The sequence below is a fragment of the Mustela lutreola genome, chromosome 2 (assembly GCF_030435805.1).
Source record: "Mustela lutreola isolate mMusLut2 chromosome 2, mMusLut2.pri, whole genome shotgun sequence".
Taxonomy (NCBI): Eukaryota; Metazoa; Chordata; class Mammalia; order Carnivora; family Mustelidae; genus Mustela; species Mustela lutreola.
The window spans coordinates 3,374,846-3,398,425 of NC_081291.1; the positions used below are offsets into that span (position 1 = coordinate 3,374,846).

The following is a 23,580-nucleotide window of genomic DNA, read 5'->3' on the forward strand; positions in this document are numbered from 1 at the left end:
CGAACAAATGGCCCTTTGGCTTGTGAGAATTTGCGCTTTGGGTCTAAGTCATTTTGCACAGCAACTGCAGGTAGAAAGTATTCACTACCAAGTTTGAGAGGCAGGTTTTCTGGTGTGTATCTAATTTTGAATTTGTGATTGCACCTGCTTATTCTCATATTGCCCCAAAATGTTGCACCTTTTTTTTTTTTTTTTTAAATTAAGATATACTTGGAAGAAAGCACAGTAGTCCTTTTAGGTGGAGAACATGAGGATTTGATAGGGGTCTATGTTGCACATAAGTCTAGTGGCCAGTAGTCTAGTCTGTCCTGGCCAGTTGTTTCTCTTGTGATGGGAAGAGTTCAGGTCTACCCTCTTACCAACTTTGAAGTTTACGATACTGTGTTGTTACATTCCCGGGACTGATTTCTTTTCTATCTGGGATCTGTACCTTTCTTCTTCTTTTTTTTTTTTTTTTTAAGATTTATTTATGTATTTGACAGGCAGAGATCACAAGTAGGCAGAGAGAGAGGGGGAAGCAGGCTCCCTGCTGAATGGAGAGCCCGATGCGGGGCTCGATCCCAGGACCCTGGGATCATGACCTGAGTGGAAAGCAGAGGCTTTAACCCACTGAGCCACCTGGATCTGTACCTTTCAATCCCCCCTCACCAACTTCCACCCTCCACCCACAATATTTAATCTTCAGATCCAGGAAAAGCAGAAACAGCCAACTCTTTTGACCATCTACTTTATGTCCAAACAAACATGAGGCATTAAGAACAGTGAGCATGGGGGTCTCAGGTGACAAAGGGACTGTGCCAAGCCCCTTCAATCCACCAGGCAGAGGCTTTTTTTTTTTTTTAAGATTTTATTTATTTAAGAGTGAATGTGTGAGCAGGAGAGTGGGGTGAGGGGCAGAGGGAGAAGCGATCAGGCAGTGAGCCTGACACCGCAGGACTCCATCCCGGGGACTCTGGGATCATGACCCCAGCAGAAGGCAGATGCTTAACCAACTGAGCCACCCAGGCACCGTGGAGGAGGCTTTTCATACCCACTCTACTGAGGCTCAGAGAGGTGACCAGGTCGAGTCCCATGGAAAGGGGCAGAGCTGAAATTTACAGAACCCACGTCATTATACGCTGCTCTTTAGGATCTCCCCAAGCCAGGCTGGGATCTTCTGGTATGTGTTTCCTGGACAAGTTGCTGGAGTGAGCTAAGCAGGCGAGAGGAGCATTTAAGACCCCAGAGGGTCCAGCTCCTAACGGGGGAGACCAAGGAGAGTGCAAAGCTGCTCAGAGAATCCCCAACCTCCAGGAAAAAGGCAAGGTCAAGATCAAGTGTACAGGAGACCTGTCTTGCCTTCCCCCGTACCTGCCATCCCTCCCTCCGCCCTCCCCACTGGCAGCCTGGCCACCCACGTCCCCCACATTTGACACACCAAGAGCCCAGAGTTTGCAAAAGACAAGCCCCTCCCACCTCCTACCTCCCCCTTTATTTTACCCCAGGACTATCAACATTACTTTTTTTTTTTTTAACATAAAGAAAAGCCTGCAGTCTCTCATAACAGATGCCACCCATGACAAGCAACAGTCCCATAACGACATCACGAGGACTTTGTGAGAGAATGGGAGAGAACGTTTTTAAAGCCATGAAGTTAGTGCTGACTTGTCACAAAGCAAGAGCTAACCAGTACACCCCATTCGCGGAGGGAGCCACGGAGGACTGGGTTGGGGGGCAGCCCATCTGCTGATATCCTCGGGCAAGTCGGGGATGCACACAGGAAGACAAGGGCTCAGACCCGCCTGCCAGACCCTTACTGACCGGGAGACTTCGAGGCAACGATTGGACTACTACCTGCCTCAGTTTCCCCATCCACAAAATGGGAAGCTCAGTGCTGGGACATCGGCCAGGGGCTGCGCCTGGGGGCTCAGAGCAGTGCCCGGCTCCCAGCCACACCCAATGCTGGCTTGGCGCTGTTAGGTGCGGAAAGAGATTTGCTCCCTGACAGATTAGGGTGCCTGTATGGGGAATCTCGGGGACTCATTAAAGCAAAAAAGACAAAAAAAGAAAAAGTGTTGGCGAAGCCAGATGACTTGGTGGTTCTCCCCAGGCATCTGCGTCTGAGGACACCCGTGGTGGTCACCACTTGAGGGAGGGGCAGTGCCCTTGACATCAAGTGTGGGGCAAGGTGCCCAAGGTGGCCCCCAGAAAAGCAACTCAGCCCCAATGTCACCGGTGCTGTGGGGGAGACCCAAAGAAAACCTAAGTACCAGGTTATTCAAACGCGCCGTCCTCTGCAATCTTTGCTCCAGGTCTGGGAGAAGCTGGCCTCGGGTGATCACCCTAAGGCTAGAGGGTCACTCGCAAGGGGACCAGAGAGCGGGCTGGTACACCCATGCCCCATCCCAAGCTAGAGCACAGGATGCCCGTCCTCGGAAGCGTGCAAGGGACAGGAGCAGGACTCTGCCGTCAGGGTCACACTGAGAAAGGCAAGTCCCTACCCGGCAATGTGCTCCCGGCCCTTCGTCCGTAAAGCTGCGACACCTAACCCGCAGAGCGGAGGTGATTAAGAGGGTTGGTGTGTGACACACGTGGAACAGCCGTGGGCCAGAGTGGGCACGACGGAAGGATTCGGTTGCTGCGTTTTCTAAGGAGATGTGAGCACGGCAGTGGGCACACGGCCAAGCACAGAAGGGGACGGAACTTCCGGAAATCTCCGAGCTGGGGTCTGTCTGGGGGCAACCAGGAGTTCCCTGGTCCGGGACGAGACTCCAGGGGCGGCTCCAACAAGGCAGGCCAGCTCAGAGGCTGGGAACACCACACACCTGTCCCCGCCCAGTTCTGGAGGTCAGAAGTCTGAAATGAGCCTTACGGGGCTAAGACCAAGGTGTTGGCAGGACTGGATCCTTCTAGATGCTCAGGGTGGGGGGGATCCCGTTTCCCTGACTTCTCCTGCTTCTCCAGGCCCGAGATCCTTCCCCCATCTTCAGGGTGGAGAGAACACCCGCCCATCTCAAATCCTGACCTCTGCCTCTGTCCTCACCCTCTCCGACCCGCCCTCCAGCCTCCCGCTCACAAGGAACCTCATGATGACGGGAAGGCCCCCACCCAATCATCAGGACCATCCTGCCCCCATCTCCACAGTCCCCACCGCCACCTGAGGGACCACAGTCAACAGATCCTGGGCATCGGGACGTGGCCATCTTTGGGGGGCCACTTGCCACACCCCCTCGCCCCCATCACCTAGGAAGGTCTAGGAAAAGCAGCCGGCCTTCTGCTTCTGCCAGATGCCCCAGGACATGGCACAGGGGGCAAAGCTCAGGGTGGGGGAGATGAACCCTGGAGCCCCGCCCCAGATCTGGCCCAGTCCAGTTCACATGCTTGTGAGCAGAGCAGGGGAGGGGCCAAGAAGGCCATACAGAGACCCCTGCACTGCCCAGCTCTTGGGGAACACGTGTGAGTCAGCACGCGCGCACACACACGTGCACACGGCCCACACTTAGCTGCAGGTAAAATTTATTAAGGCAATGCTGAAGCCTCCGGCTCCTACAGCCAGTCAGGCCGATCTCAGCCCCCATCTGCTCTAGGACGGGCCACAGCGGCTCTGCCTCCATCCCATGCCCCACTTCGGAGGCCAGAAGTCCCGAGCCTGTTAGTTAAAGGCTGCTATCCAGGGGTGTGATTTAGAAAAGGAGGCTGGGGTAGAAGAAATCTGTCCCCGGTTTTTTAAGAAAAAAGAAACCAGGGAGACGGAGGACCTCCTAAAAAGCATTTTTTTTTTTTTTCTGGAAACTTCCCCGATGACCGAGATGGTGAGGCTCAGGCCGTGCTGCCTCTGAGCGCAGGGAGGGGGAGGAAGGACGGGTCAGTTTCCCGCTTCCCAGGTGGCAGCTGAGATGGGCTGGGGGGGAGGGGGCGGGCGCGGGCGCAGGGCTCGGGCCGGCCCCTCCGAGGGAGACTAAGTCCCTCCGCCTCCTCCTGCCCGTCCTACTTCTTCTCTTCCGGGGGTTTCTCAACGATACCCGGGGCGAAGGGTCCCACCAGCCACGTGATGGGCGTGTTCTGGGCCACGTACTCAACCATGTGGTCAAGGGCTTCTCGGGCCTTGGCCACCTGCTCCCGGCTCTGCGTCAGGATCGCGCCGGAAAGGTCCTGGAAGGAATGGATGCCCGCGAAGGTGGCCTGGAGGTCCTCCACGTGGTGGCGGGCCTGCTGCACCTGGTCCTTCACGTGGCTGGGCAGCCCCTGGATGCTGGAGCCCAGCGAGGCGCAGGTGCTCTGCAGCTGCTGTGTGACATCGCGGAACATGGTGAGCGTCCGGGTCTCCACCTGCTGAGAAGGGGCGGCCGATCAGGACCGAGCGCGCTGGGGGCAGCTGGAGCCCAAGCCGGCACCGGGAGAGGCTTCTCCCGCCGACCTCCCAGGAGCCCTTCCCTGCGGTGGTCCGGGACACCAGCTCTTCTGAGTCTGGAACCACGCGACCGAGGTACCAAAGTGGGAAAGAGGCGGAGGCATCTTTCCACAGGCGGTCAGCAGCGGCCAACCAGCACAGGCAGGTTCAACTCTGCCAGCCGTCGGGGAAACGGGAGCAGGCCCGCCAGGAGGCGTCACCTCGAGCCCACGAGGACGAGCGGGATCTAGAAGTGTTAGGTGTTGGGGAGGACCCGGGGCCCCCGGACGTGGCTGGTGGTGCGGTCACTTTGGAAGACAGCCTGGTGGTCCTTGCAACTGTCCAACCTCCGAGTTGCCAATAGTCCAGCAACTCCCCTCCTAGGAATCCCCCCACCCAAGAAAATCAGAAACACACATCCATACAAGACTGGTTCATAAGGCACTGTCCACAGGAGGCAAAGTGGAGACCACCTGTACGTCCATCATCTGGTAAACGGGTAAAAACACATGACCCACCCACGCACGGGTGCGTCCCACAGCTGCGGACACAAGCGAGGCGCCCACATATGCGGCCCTGGGGACGGACCCTGAGCCCACGACGCGCAGGGAGGGAATCAGACACAGACACAGGAGTGAGTCCACTGGTGTGATAAGCCCAGAGCAGGCTCTCCACGGACAGGAAGGGCGCTCATGGGGCCAGGGGCCGGGGAGGGGAAAGTGACTACTGATGGGGGCAAGATCTCCTTTCCGGTTGGCAGGAATGTTCCAAACGGGTCACAGGGACGGTCTCACAACCCTGCAAATACACTAAAAACCACTGAATTGTACAGATGGGGGGCTTTCGAGTCTGTGAATTGTATCTCTGTAAAACTTTTTTTCTTAAGTATAAGACACTGCACTTTTTATCTCCACTTTTAAAGTTTTTCTGTTGTTTTTAAAAAAGAGGTCTGGGAGAACCTTCTAGGCAGAAGTCGTACGTGCTGCGAAGGACCGCAGTGTCCATGTGCAAATGGGGACCTTAATCTCCCTCCCCCATTCAGGGAAGAGGGCAGGCTGGGCGGCAGGACTTTGCCCGCACCTATGACAGAGTGCTCTGGACTTGAACGTGGCGGGGAGGAGCCGACCAGAGTCAACATCCACAGCTCCTGGGGCTGCCCACAGCAGTGGGGGAAAGGGAGACGGTTTGGGGTGGTTTGGGTCTGAAGGCTAACCGTGTGCACCGATATTGGTGCTACCTGTTGGAACATCGATGTGTAACGCTGTGTGTTCGTGACAAAGGAACTCAACTTTTTTACACGGGAGTGTTAACACAGATCAGAGAATTCGCCCTTTTAAGTGTGCAATTCCGTAATTTCTCGTATATTCGCAAGGTTGTGCAAACCACCACCTCCACCTCCAGAACATTCCATCACTCCCCCCAAAGAAACCTCAACCCCACGGAGCAGGTGGCTCCTCCCCCCTCCCCCCACCTCCACAAACCCAGAGACCGAGGGACGTTCACAATGGGGTGTGAGAGTCACGTAAGGTGTTGACTCAAGGGAAGTGTCCACGAGTGACGGCAGAGGCGGTGAAGGGGCGTGGCAGGAGAGGCCAACACCTGGGACGGATGGGACGGACCACAGGACGTTAGTGAGGAGTCGTCACAAGGAGCCAGGCAGGGGAGTAGGGAGGGCTCAGTGACACCGGAATAAGGGAGAAGGTGAAAGAGATGTGGCTTAGAATTTTGGCAGGTTGAGAGACATCACTATCAAGTGTATCACAGTTCAAAAGCAACACCCACACCCAAGAGAGGAAATCTAGGTAGGCTTCCTGGAGGAGGTGCTGGTGTGTCCTGAAGGCAGTGAATGGGAGGAGAGGATACGGAAAGTATTCCACGCAGGTAAGTCCATCCAGCAGGGGCATGGAGAGGGAAGTCAGTGCCCTAAGCATCCCATGTGTCCCCCAGGCTGGTACCTCTAGTTTGGCCGGGTTCGCCTCCGTGCCCTGGAGCTCCTTCTGGTTCCAGTTGAGCCACATCTGGTGTAGTTTCTCCTGGCCCTCCACCAGCTTCTGATCGACTCCTTGCTTGACGTTTTCCATCTGGGACAGGAGAACAAGGAGAGAGAGAGAGTGAGAGCCGGACACAGGAGAGCGACTGCCTCCAGCACCTGACCAGGGCCGGCAGAGCCCTGTGCACATCCCGGGAACAGCCACAGCGCCCTCCTCCTATCCAAAATGAGCTGATCTGCGAAGGCGAGGAAGGCGGGAGGGATAGTGTTCTCACAGAGGCTTTGCACGGCTACGGTTTCATCACCATCGTGCGTGCAAGAACTGGCCAAAATGCTCTGCAGCTCCTACCGGTCTGTCTGGCACAAGGAGAACCTGACGGAATTCTTACGCCTGGGCCGGGGCCACAGGACTGACTCTGGCCAACAGAATGTCAGCAGGAAGAACACAGGCAGGACCTTAAAGTGCTCCAGTGCAATGTTCTTCAGCCCTAAAAAAGAAGGGACCCAGGGCGCCTGGGTGGCTCAGTGGGTTAAGCCGCTGCCTTCGGCTCAGGTCATGATCCCAGGGTCCTGGGATCGAGCCCCGCATCGGGCTCTCTGCTCAGCGGGGAGCCTGCTTCCTCCTCTCTCTCTGCCTGCTTGTGATCTCTCTCTGTCAAATAAATAAATAAAATCTTAAAAAAAAAAAAAAAAAAAAAAAGAAGGGACCCTCACCCCTGCCACCATGATGTGGAGGGACCCGGAGGACATGGGGCTCAGTAAGAGCAGAAAGACGTAGAAGGACCCATCCCGCAGGACCCCACTCCCAGGAGGTCCCCAGAAGAATCCCCTCCGCACAGAGAGAAAAGGGTGGGAGCCGGGGCTGGGTCAAGGGGTGGGGGAGTCCGTGCTTCATGGGGACAGTCTCCGTGTGGGGAGATGGAATGTTCTGGAAACGGAGGGTGAGGATGATTGCATGAGTGTGAGTGTGCTTCATGCCCCACCAAGCTGTGCACTGGAAATGCTTAGGATGGCACCTTTAATGCTGTGTGTGGTTTACCCCAATCAGAAACTGACAGGGGTGAGCGCTGAGCGGAGGCGGCTAAGCGAAGAGGCAGGCAGCAGGAACTCAGCTCTTTCCAGAAGGGACAGAGCTCTGGGCGGGGGCAGGATGTGACAGCGGAGAGGACCTTCCCGGGTGATGGCATCCATCCCACATCTGGACTGAGGTGCTGGTTACGTGTCTGTTTCTACTTGTAAAACTCCCCAAACCCTACGCTTAAAAACGGGCGATTTGGGGGCCTTAAACGGAACTGCCACCAAAACGCATCTCACGCTCAGGGGTTCATGCTCTTGCCGCCCGCTGGTCCCTCGGACCGCAGCTGGGAGGGCCTCCGCCGGCCGGTCCCGCAGTCGTGGGCTGAACTGCATCCCCCCAATTCCTATGCTGGAGCCCTGACACACACCACCACCCCCCCCACCACCCCCAAGCTGGCAGACAGTCCCTATCGCCCCGCCCCCCTCCCCCCGGTCCAGGTGTGCGGGAGATGCACAGGGGTGGGGGTGGGGGCTCACCAGGCTGAGCGCCTGCGCCAGCTGCACCAGGGCCTCCTGCGCGCGCTGGCGCGTGAGCTGCAGCTTGCCCAGCGAGTGCGCGTAGGCCCGCTGGCGCAGCCGCTCGGACAGGGAGCCCAGGCGCACGAAGTAGCTCTGCTCCTGCCGCTGCTGCTGCACCGACGCGATGTCGAAGCCCTCCAGGGACGTGGCGAGGCGGGCTGCGGGGAGGAAGCACGAGAGGCCGCGTCAAGGCCGGTAGGCGGTGGCGGCAGCCCGCGCAGCTCTGGCTCGCGGTGGGGGCGCTGAGGCGGGGCGCACACATAGGTTCGTGGCCCGCGCAGGCTTGCCCACAAGCTAGCTGCTGAGGGTTCTCCATCCAAGGGCTGCCGCTCGCAAGCTGGGAAGCCTTGCACCAGAGTCTCCGGCCTTAGTTTTCCCCATCTGCGAGATGGGTATGCTGGGAACCGACGTGGCCAGGATTAAGCGTGTGAGTCTGCAAACCAAGGCCCTCGGGCACATCCGCTCAGCCTCCGGTTTTGCACCACGCTGGAGCACAGCTCTGCAGATCAGTTATATACATCTACACCTGCTTTCAAACTACAGTGGTGGAGTTAGTGGCCTCTTGGCCTGTGGACACTGAAATATTCACAATCTGCTCCTTTGCAGAAAAAAGCTGGCCAGTCCTGTATTAGCACCCCGCACCTATTACATGGCCGACCTTTCACAAGGTTCTAGGTGCTTCCTCCACTCTTCTCTTTAAACCTCAACAACTCCATAAGGGAGGCACCGTTACCCCGTTTTTACAGACGAGGAAACAGGGACTTGCAGGGGAAGTGACTTCCCCAGGTCCCGCAGCCAGGCAGTGGCAAGTCAGGATTTGAAGCCAGGCCTCCTGACACCAGGTTCTTAACCCCAACACTTGCCGGGGGCAGGTCTGAGCCACATGAGAACTGTCTTAACAGCAGGTAAAGGAAGGACTATCTAGTCCAGAGAGAGCCCGTGTCATTGCAACAGGGCAGGATGGAAACTGCGCGTCCTGATTTTATCCTAGCGGGTCTGCTCCTTTCAAACTTTAACAGAGTAGGTACAAGCTTGACTTCTGTAAATAACCAGATAAGGATTTGACTCCAGACCTCCTGACTAATGCCCTAGAGCAGAGGTCTGCAGACTGCGGCCCCCAGGCCGAATGTCACCTGTCTCTATAAACAAAGTTTTATTGGCACACAATCACACCCATTCATTTACCTCTCCTCTGTGCTTCTGTGTTTACAGCAGACTTAACTAGTTGCAGCAGACTAACTGTCCCCAAAAGCCAAAAATATTTACCATCTGGTTAAGAAAACATCTGCCACTCCCTGCTCTACACCAAAGTGATTTTGCCAATAAGCCTCAGTTCCCCCTTCCCTATGACCACCAGAGTCAGAGCTGTCTGAATTGTGACATCTGGACCTCATACTGAAAAAAGGAACCCAAATGAACATTAGGTGTTTGTGTGACCAATTTATAGCAGATGGTATGGGGTCCCGTTTTCCGTAAGTGCTAAAGTTTCCTTTCTAAAAGAATCTGAAGGGCGCCTGGGTGGCTCAGTGGGTTAAGCCGCTGCCTTCAACTCAGGTCATGATCTCCCCGGTCCTGGGATTGAGTCCCGCATCGGGCTCTCTGCTCGGCAGGGAGCCTGCTTCCTCCTCTCTCTCTCTGCCTGCCTCTCTGCCTACTTGTGATCTCTCTCTGTCAAATAAATAAATAAAATCTTTAAAAAAAAAAAAAAAGAATCTGAAAATGCTGATTTTGAAAAGTGTATCAAATACATACTAAGGAACATGGGGCCAGGGCACCACAGATGTGCCCCCAGTCAGGCAGGAAGAGCCTGGCTCTCTGGGAAGTAAGCTCTCCACGTAGCCACCTAGTTCTAGCTCTGCATCTCTTTTGGCCAGCCACTGTTCCAGAAACAAAAGATGGGAAGAACAAAATCCCACAGGCAGTCACTGACCTGTTGCTCAATCAAGGTAAGCCTTCAATCCGGGGATTTCAGTTGTTTCTATGAACATTACAAATTCCAGAAGAACATACTTCCAGAACATAACCCAGGGATCCCAGAACTTTTTCTGTATGCAGCCAGACAGTCTGTGTTTTGGTCTTTGCAGGCAGTTATACCGCACCTCAATGCAAAAACACTCACAGACCACATGCATGTAAATGCGTGTGGCCGTGTGCCAATAAAACTTTATTCACAAATGCAAGTGGTAGGTCAGATGCGGCCTGGAGGTAGTCTGACCAGTCAGTCGGCTGGGGAAGAGGACGCCATGGAAGAATCATTTCACGATGACATTTAAAAAGAATGAAGCGCATACGTTCCCCCCAGACACCCGTCACCCCCCAAAACCACAAGCACCCCTACGTACAATGGTTTCACCCTCACCCCACGGAAACAAGGAACCAACACAAAAGCAGGGCTGGTCAGAAGGATCTGTTCTCTGCAGTGGCCCCCCCCAGCCTGGCACAGGATCGTCCTCCAAGCAGACCCTGCCTTCTCCCCCTGCCTTCAGGGGCAGAAACCCACAGCTGGTTCTGCCTGGCTTCAGCACCGACCACGGGCCAGCAGCGCCCTTCCTTTGAGAGGCTTGGGGTTGGGTTCTGGACCTTCAAAGGACAAGTGACGTGCCATGCTCAAGCCACACGTCTCAGGGCTTTAAATCCCCAGCCCGCCTGAGACATCAAGTTTCTCCGGAGAGCAAAGGACCACCCCGTTCCCTGGAAGATTCCCAGGGAGAATCATGGACACTCAGAGCCAACTCGACGGGGGTCTCTGAGCAGCCAAAAGTAGTGGGACAAGAGAAAGGTCAATAAAGCGTGTGTGGGGGATTGGAATATGTCCTGTGAATCTTTGCACCCACACCCATAACCTGAACACCCACTACTGACAGTGGGCGAGGCTGGCAAACCAGCCCGTGATGCCAAAATAAATAGCCGGAGAGGAGCGCCTGGGGGCTCAGTCCTTACGTGCCTGCCTCTGGCTCCCTCCTCCCTCTCCCCCTGCTTGTGTTCCCTCTCTCGCTCTCTATCAAATAAATAAACAAAATCTTTAAATAAATAAATAACAAAATAAAGGGGGGAAGCCAGCCACCTGCCCTGCTTTTCCTCCACAACTTGCACCTGGGCTCATCCAAGCCGCCCCAGACAACTCCCTCCAAGACAATTTTCCAGCTACCGGAGACAGAAGGGGCACTCAGAGGAGCGACATCTTGTTATCCCAATCCCAGTCCAACGAGGAAGTTGAGACCGAGGCGGAGGTGCTCACGCACCACGGAACCACACGATTCCCTCTGTGCGAAGGTCCAGGGGAAGCAGGGCATTTCACCCGGGAGGGGCTGCAGGGCGGTGTCTGGGGACGCCTGTCCTGGTCACCCTGGGGGTGCTCCGGGAATCGAGGAGGTGGGGCCAGGGACGCTGCTCCACCCCCGCCCAGCACCCAGGACACCCCGACAAAGAATGGTCCAGCTCCGAATGCCCACGGTGCTGCCGTCAGGAATCCCACAATCTGATCTGTCCTGCAGCTCCTTCCAATTGTTCCAAATGTCTGGCTCCTTATCCAAACCAACCAAGTCTGGCCAAAGTCGGATGGAGTGTGGCATCTAGTTCACACGCAGCCCCGCGGGCCCTCACGGCTGTGGGCACCAGAGTCTGCACCGCGGCGTGGCCAAAGTCCAAGAGCCACGGTACGAGAGCCAATGGTGGGCCACACAGGACACTGCTTTGTCTCAACAGTTTCATCCCCGGTTTGTCTATCTATTCCTGCCTCCACCTGGACCAGTTCCCACCACACCAGCAGGAGCCCAGCGCTGGTCCCCGTCCTGCCCTCAAACCCCAGGCTGCCCTCCCCTCAGAGGCCACCAGAGGGCACCAGGTCCTGGGGCCTCTGCCCACAGCCCTCCAGGACTCCCACCTCCCTGGGGTAAAACCACGTCCTCCCCTGGATTCCCTAGGCCGTGCACGACCTGCCCTGCCCCCCTTCCCAACTCCCACTGCCCACTCTGCCTTGCTATTCCTCTAACCCACCAAGCAGGTCCTGCCCCAGGACCTTGGTATTGCCACTCCTCTCCAACCTGACATCCACGTAGCTACCTAGCTCATTCGCTTGCTGCATTTGTGGTCGTGTTACTTCCTCAGAAACATCTACCCAATCCTCTCCCCTCGAAATCTCTCCTTTAGCCTACTTTCCTTGTATTTTATACTATGAGTTCCCGGAGGGCAGAATTCTGTCCACTGTGGTGTCCCCAGGACTTGGCCACACAGCTGATATTCAAGGAACATCTGAATGGACAAATGCATGCCTGGGGCAGGGGTGGGGGGGGGTGACAGAGAAGAGTCTGAATGCCTGCTGAGTGCCAGGCCCCATTCTAGACGTGGCACACAGCAGCGACCAAGACAGTGCGCAGCTGCTTTGTGGGGCTGATAACAAGTGCTGGAGAGAAAAAACAGAGCCCAGCCAGGAGGGGACGGGGGCAGGCCTCAAGACACAGTCTGGACAAGGGAAGGGGCGATCTGAGCTTCACTGGGGAGGTGGCAACTGAGCAGAGCTGGAGGTGGAAGGGTGTCTAGGGGAAGAATGCTCCCAGTGGAGGGGAACAGCTGGTGCAAAGGCCCTGGGGTGGGAGCATGGTCAGATTCAGCAACGAGTCAGTGTGGCTGGAGCAGAATGAAGAAGGGGAGGTAGATAAGTGCATAGGGGGGGTTGGCGGGGAGGACTTGGGTTTCTACCCAACAGGAGGTGGGAGACCCCAAGGGCTGTGGGCAGGAGGACAGAACCAGGCTCTGGTGCTCACAGGGGCCCTCTAGTGGTTGCTTCAAGGAGAACAGACATTGGGGGCCAGAGAGGAGGCCACTGCACTTACTGGTCCAGGGGGCACTGACAAGGGGCTACAGCAAATCTGAGGGAGAGGTGGCAGGGTTGAGATGGCACAGAGGGACAGACCCCAGCTGGGTGTGTGTTGGGGGGAGGTCTGGCAGGGGCGGAGGCGTCCGGGCACAAGGGCTGCACTCACCCAGCTCAGCATCCGTCATGGGCAGGTGGTTGTCCACCCACTCCTCCGACTTGCCCAGCACCGTGTCCACCCCGCTCAGCACCATCTGGCCCACACGGGAGCCCATGACCGACTGGACGCCGCTGGTCACCACGGACTTGGTCGCATCCACACCAGTCTGCACAGCACCCCGGGTCACGTCAACCGCCCCCGTCACTCGCGTGGCCACTGTGTCCTTGGCGCTGGACACGGCTTCTCGGGCCCCCGACACCTTGGATGAGACGAGCTCCTTGGTGTCGGCTAGAACCTACAACAGAGGCAGCGTCAGCATCTCTGTCCTCTCTGAGGACCCCCACCTCTGCACCCCAGCCTCCAAGGACCCCAAAAGGAGGAGTTCCAGTTTCTGGGTGACTCCCAAGGGTCAACATGCGACCCAGCAGTGAAGACATTGAGCTCTGGAGCCTGGGGTGAATCCTGGTTTGCTAGGTCCTGGCTGTGTGGCCTCAGGCAACTCACTCTACCTCTCTGTGCTTCCATTTCTTTACCCACCGTGTTACAGGGGACTGTGCATTGGACCCTGATCCCCAGGACCACAGAATGTGATTATCTGAAGAGAAGGTCTTCAGAGAGAGACTAGGACACAGAGGGGAGGCCAGGCAAGGCCGGGAGTCTGGGAGTGAAGCAGGGGCCTCCAGAGGAAGCAGCTACCCTTCTGGAACTTCTGGCCTCTGGGATGGGGGAACAGGAAGTTCCTGGGTCAGCAACTCAGGAGACGGGCACGATGGGTTAGATCAGTGCTTGGCTCAAGGGCTCCATCGTGGGGCAGAAGAGACTAAGACAGCCCCGGAGGTGACCGCCCCGTCCCGCGCAGAGAACCATAATCCTGGTGGGAGGGACCATCTGGGGGCCAACTCCCTTAGGACAGTGGCTCTCATCTAGGGTGATTCTGCCCCCAGGGGATGCTGGGCAGTGTCTGGGGACACATCTGGAGACACACATGGGGGCGAAGAGGTGGGCGGGGAGCCCCTGCCATTGAGGGGACAGGGCAGGGATGCTGCTCTGCCCCCCAGAGAACCCGGGCAGAGGCACCCCGAGCAAAAGCAAAAGCAAAAGCAAAGCGACACAGAGGATGCAAGCAGGTGTCTAAAATTTGGCTCCGTGAACTCCCAGCAGAACACAGTAACCACCTTCAACTCCGCATGGCAAATGGGGCTCTATGCCCCAAAAGGTCACCGCGCTTGTGGATTTATTCCTGCTTGCGTTAAAACGGTAAAAACCAACACTCCATAGGAGACGGGCGCTGCTCTGAGCCTTCAGAGGATGGACCCGCTTCTGCCCTATAAAGCCCTAAGAGGAAGGCACGTACCCATTCCTCGGACAAGAAACTGAGGCTGGGGGGGCTAAGCAGCTGTCTCGGCAAGGGGTGTCTGGGCCCAAAGGCAGAACCTGGATGTTAACCTGGTACTTTGACTCCACTGCCCCTGGGGTTGGTAACCTTCTCTGGAGATGGGCCACGTAGGAAAGAGTTTAGCTGGGCAGGCTGGCCACCTCCGTGTCAACGACTTAACTCTGCCCCTTGTAGAGTAAAAGCCGCTCTGAACATCGAAATGCATGGGTGTGTCCACGTGTGATGAAAACTGTATTTAGCACAGCAGGTGCTGGGCCGGACCTGCCGCCCGAGAATGGCCCTGGGATCGCAGAAGAGGCTGCCGCACACAGTGGGTGTTCGCGGACCCACACCTGAGGCTCCAGTCTTAAGCCTCTGAGCAGACCGCCAGGCGGACAGCTCTCCGCAAAGCCCAAAACCACACCACCACCCCCATTCCCACCCTTCTCGGGGGGCAGCTGGCACCCCTCGGAACACCTAGACCTCCCGTGTCCACGGGAATTCGTTTCCTCGGGGTGGAAAAGGTGGCCACTGGGGCTGTCCCCAAGCTGACCACACCACGCATCTGGCAGAACCAGGGAGCACTGCCTCCTCCTGGGGTGACCCTGGGGCGGAGGTGACATCACAGGAGTCCAGAGAGCACAGCGCCTCTGAGCTGGGAGCAGCTCTGCCAGACGACCTTGGAGAGCTTCACCCCAGCTCATCCCTTCTATAAACGGAAGGAATGCTGGCCTCGTGGGGTGGCAACAACAGGACATGAGAAATTCTCGCAAGCGCCCGGCTCCAAGGAGCTGACTCTGCAGGGAAGCTTCTCCAGCCTTCTGTGAACTGGGCAGTTTCCACCTTCCAAGCCCACCGAGCCTCTTCATGGCCTTTGCTGGGGAGACCCCGGTCCCCGCTGCACCAAGTCCTGCATGAGCAGGTGGGGTCGGCCTCTGGGGGACGTGGTGTAGGGCAGTCTCCGGCCGACAGGAGGCGCCCGCTATCCGGGGTGGGGGGGCCCTGGGGACTGAGCCTGGGAGAATCAGGGCAGCCGCACCACTGAATTCTGGTGGGAGACAGCCGGACACGAAGAGCGTTGGCCATGTGTCCCAAGAGGCGAACGTGGAGATTAAGCATCTACTGTGCCCCACGCTAGATGGTGGGCCCCAGACAGCCACCAAGCAGCCTGGCCCTCCCCGACTCGGGAGGACAAACACGCAGTTAAAAAGCCCTGGGGTGGCAGGGAGCCCCACAGGCCCACACAACTGGGACACCCCCGTTCAGCCCACCTCTCAGCGCGACTCACAAGCCCCACAGGGTGGAAGCAATCCACTGACAGGTGCGAGGGAAAAAACAAGGTCCATCCACACTCCGGAATATTGTTCAGCCTCAGAAAGGAAGGGACCCTGCCACCTGCCACCATGTGGAGGGGCCCTAAGGACACGGGGCTCAGCGAGCAGAGCCAGACCCAGAAGGACCCGTCCCGCAGGACCCCACTCCCAGGAGGTCCCCAGAGGAGTCCCGTCCATGCAGACAGTGAGGAGAGGGTGGGAGCTGGGGCTGGGGCTGAGGGTGGGGAGTCCGTGCTTCATGGGGACAGAGTCTCCATGTGGGGAGATGGAAAGTTCTGGAGACGGAGGTTGGGGGTGGCTGCAGGACGGTGTGAGCGGGCTTCATGCCACAGAGCTGTGCAATTAGAGACGATTAAAGACAATTTTTCTGTTCTAAGAGGATTCATGTAACTGGTGCACAAATGTCCAGCGATATTCAAACAGCCCCGAAGTAGGGACAACCTAAACGCCCATCAGCAGATGAACAGATACACACAACGTGTCCCCCATGCACAGGACTGTCACTCGGCTGCGGACAGGCACTCCCCCTGGAGACGGACCCCGAGCCCACAATGCTCAGGGAGGGCTGTGAGTCCACGCATGTGACACGCCCAGAACAGGCCCCTCCATGGACGGGAAGGAGATGGTGGTTGCCAGGAGCATTTGGCAGGAAAAAGATTAACAGCTAAGGGATATGGGGTTTCTTTTGGGGTGACGAAATGTTCTAAAACGGGTGGTGATGGTTACACAACATGAATATACTAGAACCATTGAGTTGTAGACTTTCAATGAGCTCATTGTGTGGTATGTGACTCACGGCTCAGGGAAGCTGTCCATGGCATGCTAGAGAGATGCTGGCCACAGGCCACGGGCTGCTATTTAAAATTGCCAACTGAATTCCTCAGTGACACCAGCCACACTCTGAGTGCTCCGTAGCCACATATACCTGGCAGTTTCCATACTGGACGGTGCGGAGAAAGAACATAGACATCGGAGACAGTTCTCAACAGAGCTGAGCTAGAAGGACCTTCTTTAAGAGGGAAGGGAATCCCGCTGAAGAGGTAGGATTTGAACAGAGACCTGAAAGTCTGGTTCATGAAAGAGGAAGTGCACATGCAAAGGGCCTGGGGTGGGACTGGGGCAGAAGCATTTACTGTATTTGCTTCCCCAGGCCTCCCCTGAATCAAAGTTCCACAAGGCAGGCACTCTGTTTCTAGATGTGTGTCCTGTCTACCTGGGTACGGATGTTCCTGAACAGAGTGCAGAGGCTGGTGGGGTTGGAAGCGGGACAGACACACGGGGGTTTTGAAGAGATCTGGCTGGGGTTTCGATCACTCCTCTAGCGGCCCAGTGGGGAGTAGATTCAAGGTGGGGGTGGGGACAGACTGAAGAAGGGTCAGGGAGGAGCGGTCACATGTGTCTAATCTATGAGAGGAGGAGCCCAGGAGGCCCCCCACCCCCGCGGAGCCTCCGTCCCCCACCGGCTCCTGATGGCGGAGCTCAGTTACCTTCTCCGTGTGCTGCTGCAGGATGGGCAGGTTCTCCTCCAGCTTGTCCAGACCCCTGTGGGCGTATTCACTGGCCGATGCGACTACACGCGACAGGACAGGAATCGGCAGTCATTGCATGTGTGCACCCGTCGGGGCCCGGAAGGCCGGAGGGTGCTGCTTTGGGGGAACAGGGCCAGGGGTGGGGCAGACACCCCCCCACCCCCCTCCGAACAGCCAAGGAGGTGGGTCCCAGGCTCCCTGGGGCGTCACTCACTCTGTGGCTCCAGCCTGGAGAGGATGGGCTGGGCCCCGCTGACGGCCGCCGCAGTGAGGGTCTTCACGCCCCTCTCGGCCGCGTCACACACAGTCTTGACGTGGGGGTGGCTCTCCTTGGTGGAGGTGTAGGCGGCCGACACGATGTTGCAGGTGGAGCTGATGAGGGGCATGGTGGTCACGCGGTCCACCACGCTGGGCTGTGGGGACAAGCGGCTCAGCGGGCTGGGCCTGGGGCTCCGGGCGGGGTGGGGGTGGGGCGCCACTGTCGATTTCACTCCCGGCCAGGCCACGCCTCAGCTCAGGCTTGCCCTGCATCCCCAGTGGTTGCACAAGCCACTGCTTCGAGGTTACCCCATGGGCGCGTCCTCTACCCTAGCCTTGCCTCTCCTCTGTCTGAATGCGTACTTGACCCCCATCGCGTGCCGCGCGGAGCCAAGAGCCCGGCTCTCATGGGGCTCCGGGTCTACCCCCGGGTCGACAAGCTACAGCTCACCGGGCCCACACCTGATCTTCTTATCCTTGTCCGGTTTTTCCTAACAGCTGAATCGAGTTCACAGATCATTAATGCCACCATTTGATAACGCACGGTTCCAAGGTTTTTAGTATTTTCATTAGGTTGTACAATGGCTGTGGCTAACTCTAGAACTTTGCCATCACTCCAAGAAAATGGTCTCTCCTTGTTCTCCTCGCCCCCAGCCCCCTTCCTGTCCGAGGAGGAGCCTGTTCTGGGCGTGTCACACACATGGACTCACACCCCGTGTGGCCTTCTGTGTCTGGTTCTCTCCCTGAACGTCGTGGGCTCGGGGTCCATGCCCGGGCCAGCGCCTATCAGTGTTTAATTTTTTTTAACTGTGGTAAACTACATATAAAACTTACCGTCTTAACCATTTTCAGTGCAGAGCTCAGCAGCATGAAGCACACTCACGCTGTCCTAGATCCACCCCCACTCTCTGTCTCCAGAACTTTCCATCTCCCTAAACTGAGACTCTGTCCCCATGAAGCACAGACTCTCCAACCCCTGCACCAGCCTTGGCTCCCACTATCTCCTGTCTGTGTGGACAGGACTCCTCTGGGGACCTCCTGGGAGTGGGGTCCTGCGGGATGTGTCCTTCTGGGTCTGGCTGCTCTCCCTCAGCTCAGTTGTCCCCAGGGGTCCCTCCACATCGTGGAAGAGGTCAGTGCTTTATTCCTTTATGGGGCTAATATTCCATTGCTGGCTGGTTCTACAAATAAAGCTTTAATACTACACGGCCACTCCTGTTCATTGATACTGTAAGAGCGGAATAGAATCAAGACAGCCCTTCTGAGGCTCAGTTTCCCCACCCATCACATGGGGAATCATGCCTGTCCAGTAGGAATCGCAGAGATCACTCGTGGGAAGGTGCTGGCAGAAGCCTCAACTCACAGGGGATGTGTGGACAGCTTGTGTGTGACCTCACTCAATTGGCAGCCCTTGGAGATAGGGAGTGTTCAACCATTTTATGGAAGGGTTAACTGAGGCACGGAAAGAGTAAGTCACCTACAGTCACGAACTTGAGATGGACTCAGGCCAGCTGCCTGGCCTTTACCCCTGGCCCGAGCCTCACAGGGGTTAGTCCGATGTCTCCCCTCCAATCCAGCAAGCCCACTTTCAGGCATCTAACCTGGGACAGGAAACACATGAATGTTCCCGCAGCCTCGTTCTGAGCGGCCAGAAGTGGAGACAGCCCAGATGCCCATCGCTGGGTGAGGGGATTAGAGAACAGGTGGTTCTAAGTATGCTTTTAAAAATCCATAGCCTCGGGCACCTGGGTGGCTCAGTGGGTTAAGCCGCTGCCTTCTGCTTGGGTCATGATCTCAGGGTCCTGGGATCCAGCCCCGCATCAGGCTCTCTGCTCAGCAGGGAGTCTGCTTCCCCCTCTCTCTCTGCCTGCCTGTCTACTTGTGAGCTCTGTCAAATAAATAAATAAAATCTTAAAAAAAAGAAAAATCGATAGCCTGGGGGCACCTGCGTGGCTCAGTTGTTAAGTGTCTGCCTTCAGCTCAGGTCATGATCTCAGGGTCCTGGGATTGAGCCTTGCGTGGGGCTCTCTGCTCAGCAAGGAGCCTGCTTCCCCCTCTCTCTCTCTGCCTCCCTCTCTGCCTACTTGTGATCTGTCAAATAAGTAAATCTTCTAAAAAAAAAAAATGTAAGTTTTATTTTGGTTGTGTGTTATTTTACCACAATTTTAAGAAAGGAATGAAGCACTGACACCCGCTACAAGGCAGATAAACCCAACCCCCAAAACATGCTCATTGAGAGAAGCCAGGCACAAAGAGGTCTCAGCTGGCCGGATTCCATTCGAAATGTCCAGAACAGGCAACCCCACGGAGCCAGACAGCGATGCGCAGTTGCTGGGGGAGGAGGGAGTGCTGACGGGGCGGGGTCTCTTTGGAGGGAGGAATGTCCTAACAGTGTTTGGTGCTGATGGCTGTGGAACTTGGTAGTTGACGAAAAACCCCGAGGCAGGACCCTTCCCAAGGTCATGTCATTTATCATATGCAAATGACATGTTCCTCGAGTTATTTATGAATTATACATAGTTGTTCGGAAGCTGTGAAGGGGGCAGATAACCGGGGGCTGATTTCCTAGGATTACGCTCCAAGCACCTGCGGACAGGACAGCAGTGGGGGCGGGAGGCCGGCGGCAGTTTCCGAGCGGACCCCAGATCTCCCCCAGAGCCTTCGGGATTCCCCGTTCTGTCCCTGCCCCCACCTGTCCGGGGTCTGTGTGATGGCTCGCCCTCAGCCGCAGAAAGAGATCTGTTGCCCACCCCCACCCACATGCTGCCAGCAGCTCCCCGCCACCCTGGTGTGGGGAGCCTCACCCCACGGGTCCCTGCCTTCCCTCACCTGCTGGACCGGTTCTTCTCCTGTCGCCTGGGTGGTGGCGGTGGCTTCTGTCCCGTTGGTAGACATGGTTCTGTGAAGCAGGCCCTGGGGTGCACAGATGGGCTGTGAGGGTACCATCCCTCCCTCCAGGAGAAAGTGCAAGTTCATGGCTGCCCTCTGACCCCTCCCCTATTTCACAGAGCCCGCCCCCCCAACATTCTTGATCACCTGTGAGCCCCCATGCGGGGCCAGGTGGGGCAGGGAGTCTGGGGCCCTAACCAGCACTCAGGCGCTGCTGATGAAGCGGATTTCGGAGCCACGCCTCCAGGGTCAACTCCAAGGGCTTCACACGGTCAGTACTTCCGGGAGACACCTGTGGCCCAACACCTCCACGGACAGCCATTTGCCAGTGGCTACCTGCTCTCAAGAGCCATCGTCCCTGTGACCTGGAAACCTTGAGGGGATGATCCCACACCTGTACTGTCATGTGGGCAGAGGCGTGGGCCCCTGTGTCGGCCACAACCAGAGCATGGAAACAACCTGGTTCCCCCGAAGGAGGGCCTAGAGAAAACAAGGATCCATCCCAGTGCAGTGGCCACGGCGTAGAGACCTACACGTCACTGGCGGGACCGGGATACTCTGAGACAAATACCGCACACAAGGCGAAAACCTGTGCTTTGTTTGCCCAGGATCTTTAGACATAGGAAACTGTTAACAGTGGCCACCTTTCAGGGAAGATCAGGTGGACAGGACAAAGCCTCTGACTTCTGAGCCAGGCAGATAGTATTACCGGTTCAAAAAAAAAAAAAAAGGTTAAGCATTAAAAACAAAACACCCCACAAACTGCTTAAGAAAACCCTATGGTGGCAGAACTATCAGGTGAGACTCAGGAGGGAAGGCAGGATAAGGGAGGCTCCCAGGAGAGGCTCATGCTCTCGTTTGCAAGGTACTAAAGGAAACACCGCAGGTGTGTCCCATTTTCCTGGACAGGTGGGAGGACACGGGTAAACCCTCATCAGACTACAGACCGCAGGAGTCCAAGCTCCGCCCGTGGTGTACCCTGTTGAGCAAGGAACCTCCCCTTCCCTGGCCTCAGCCCTCTCACCTGCACAAAAGAGCTAAAGGTAGAACCTGCCTTCAGGGCTGGTTCCTCTGGTAATTCTGGGATGAGCCTGTTGTGAACCCCTGACCTTGAGTCTGAACATTTCCTTCTAGAGGAAGGGGGCCCATCCTCCTGGCTGCCATGTTGCCCTGTCTCCCAAAGCCCAGCAAACTGAGGTTTTGAGAGCACCAGTGCTGGAGTCCAAACCGGTTCTAACCCCAGCTTTGCAACTCAGTACCCAGCGGGAGCTCGGGAAAGCAGCACCCACTCTCAGAGCCTTGCTTGCCCCATCTGTAAAAATGGGGATATGTATTTCTAGCTCAGAGTCCCTACAGACTGGCAGAGCGACACGTTGTCCTTAGCTCAGTACCTAGCACATAGTAGGTGTTCAATAAACAGAACCATTTCACACACAGGTGAAGCGACCCAGGAATGAGCTTCTGCTTGGTACTGAGTTCCCCAAGCTGGGAAGCGGAGCAAGTCGGCACACTGGCCCCTGGTTATCTTCAGGAGTCCGGTTATTCCCCTCACCCCTCCCTGGGCATCTTGGAGGCCCATTCTCCCATCCCCTTGGCCCATCAATTCCTCCTAGAGCCGGTTTAGCCAAGGGCCGCCACTACAGATGTCAGCATCCCATTAAAGTCCTTGGGGTCTGCGAGCTGCCTGAACTTGGTTCCAGCGGCCACAGCGAGAGCTAGCTGGAGCCGGTTGCGGTCACGCAGGCGCCCAGCGGCAGCCGGGATCCAACTTCCAAAGTTCCCAGAGACCAAGGTCCCAGGCCCGGCAGTTCCAGCAATCCTGACCAAGGTCCCAAGGTCTCAGATAAGGGGCAGCAGGCCTTCCCAGCCACCCAGAGCAATCCTCTAGCCACACCCACCTAAAGGAAGAGGGCGGGGTCTGCCCGCAACCTCCCCAGAGTCAGCTGAGCCCACCAGAAACTCAGGCGGGGGGAGGAGCTAAGTCCCGCGGGCGGCAAACCCATTTGCCGAGGAGGGGTCCTTGCGAGGCAGAAAGCCCCCTGATTGGGGGGCAGGGGCGCCCGGGGGACCCAGGAGGGCCGATTTCCTCTGCAGGATAGGCTGCGGCTCGCCTCCAAACTGCGTTAGCAAAGCAAGCCGACTTTTCAGGGAGGCTGTGTTTTAGGAGGGGGGTTTACCCCCCTCTTCATACTGCCACTTTTGGGGGGCTCTTTCACGCGCCCCCGCCCCGCCTCCAACGAATGTCTCAGAAACTGAAAAGAGAAAGTTTGGAAGTTTGACTCTGCTCCAGAAATAGGTCTTTTTTCTTTTGTTTTGGTTTTGAGGGGGCGTTAGGGGAAGAGACGGGAAAGCTCAACCCAGGCTGGAGACCCCTCCCCAGACCGCAGAGCCCCAAGGAAGAGTCTCCCCTCCGTCTTCTTCCTCTGGGACGCCCCGGGGCCCGGCGGACCTCGCCCCCCACCGCAATCAGGCCCCCTCCTCTTACCGCGGTCAGCGGCACGAACACAGTTCGACAGGCAGCTCTGAAACCGTCTGGGGCAGGCCCCGGGGAGGCTTTTATACCCAGGGGGGCGGGCGCTCGGGAAGGACGGGCCGGAGGACCAATCGTATCGGGAGGCTGCCCGCCGCCGGGCCACGCCCCCGCTCCGTCTGGGACGTTGGGCCACAAGTGAAGTCCGGGAAGGGCCAGCCTTTTGCGGATGGCGTTTGCGGGCCGCGCGGTACCCCGCGCCGGGGGACCCCTATAAGACGCCTGATCCAGCCAAGGGCGCCCCCTCCCGACCTAGGGGTCCTATGAACTCGGCCCAGGGAGGTGCTATCCTAGTTCTAGGGTCCTCCAGTTTCCCTTTTCTCCAGAGGTGGTGACAGATCGTTGCCCCGCTGCGCGTGAGGAGCCACGCCCCAACCCCGGGCGGGAAGGTGATGGAGCAGAGCTCGACCCAGCAGTATGAGCAGCCTTCGCCGCAGCAGTTAACAGATACAGAGTGCCTTCCTCCCGCCCTGACCTGCGTGGCACCGTTTAATCCAAAACTGTTCCTGTCTCATCCCCACTTTACAGATGGGGAAACTGAGGCCCAGAGCCGGTCAGCCTAGGGCAGTGCTGGGGTCAACTCCTGGATCTCTGACTCCTGGATCAACCCCTTCCTGAAGCAGCAACCGCTTGGATTCCACCCCTTCCGCCATCCTTTATCCTTTGAGTCTATAAAATGAAGTCTCAAACTCAGACGCCCCGGGGGGGGGGGGGCAGAAGGAAGCAAATGCTTCCTC

The 23,580-nt window shown here is 57.1% G+C and overlaps 1 protein-coding gene across 2 annotated transcripts; it reads right to left on the reverse strand.

Annotated features, from left to right (window-relative positions):
• Window positions 1-3,478: 3,478 nt before the first annotated feature.
• Window positions 3,479-22,904, reverse strand: PLIN3 (perilipin 3). Of its 2 annotated transcripts, none has more exons than XM_059159562.1 (8): window positions 22,799-22,904; window positions 20,254-20,337; window positions 17,381-17,579; window positions 17,125-17,207; window positions 12,938-13,223; window positions 7,914-8,113; window positions 6,325-6,450; window positions 3,479-4,308 (listed from the first exon to the last, which is right to left on the reverse strand). In XM_059159562.1, exons 2-8 carry the CDS (start codon window positions 20,317-20,319, stop codon window positions 3,967-3,969), a joined length of 1,302 nt encoding a protein of 433 aa, XP_059015545.1. In that variant the 5' UTR covers window positions 20,320-20,337; window positions 22,799-22,904; the 3' UTR covers window positions 3,479-3,966. The 2 variants fall into 2 exon arrangements, with proteins under 2 accessions (XP_059015545.1, XP_059015544.1); XM_059159561.1 differs by having other exon boundaries at window positions 3,479-4,311.
• Between the last annotated feature and the right edge of the window lie 676 nt (window positions 22,905-23,580).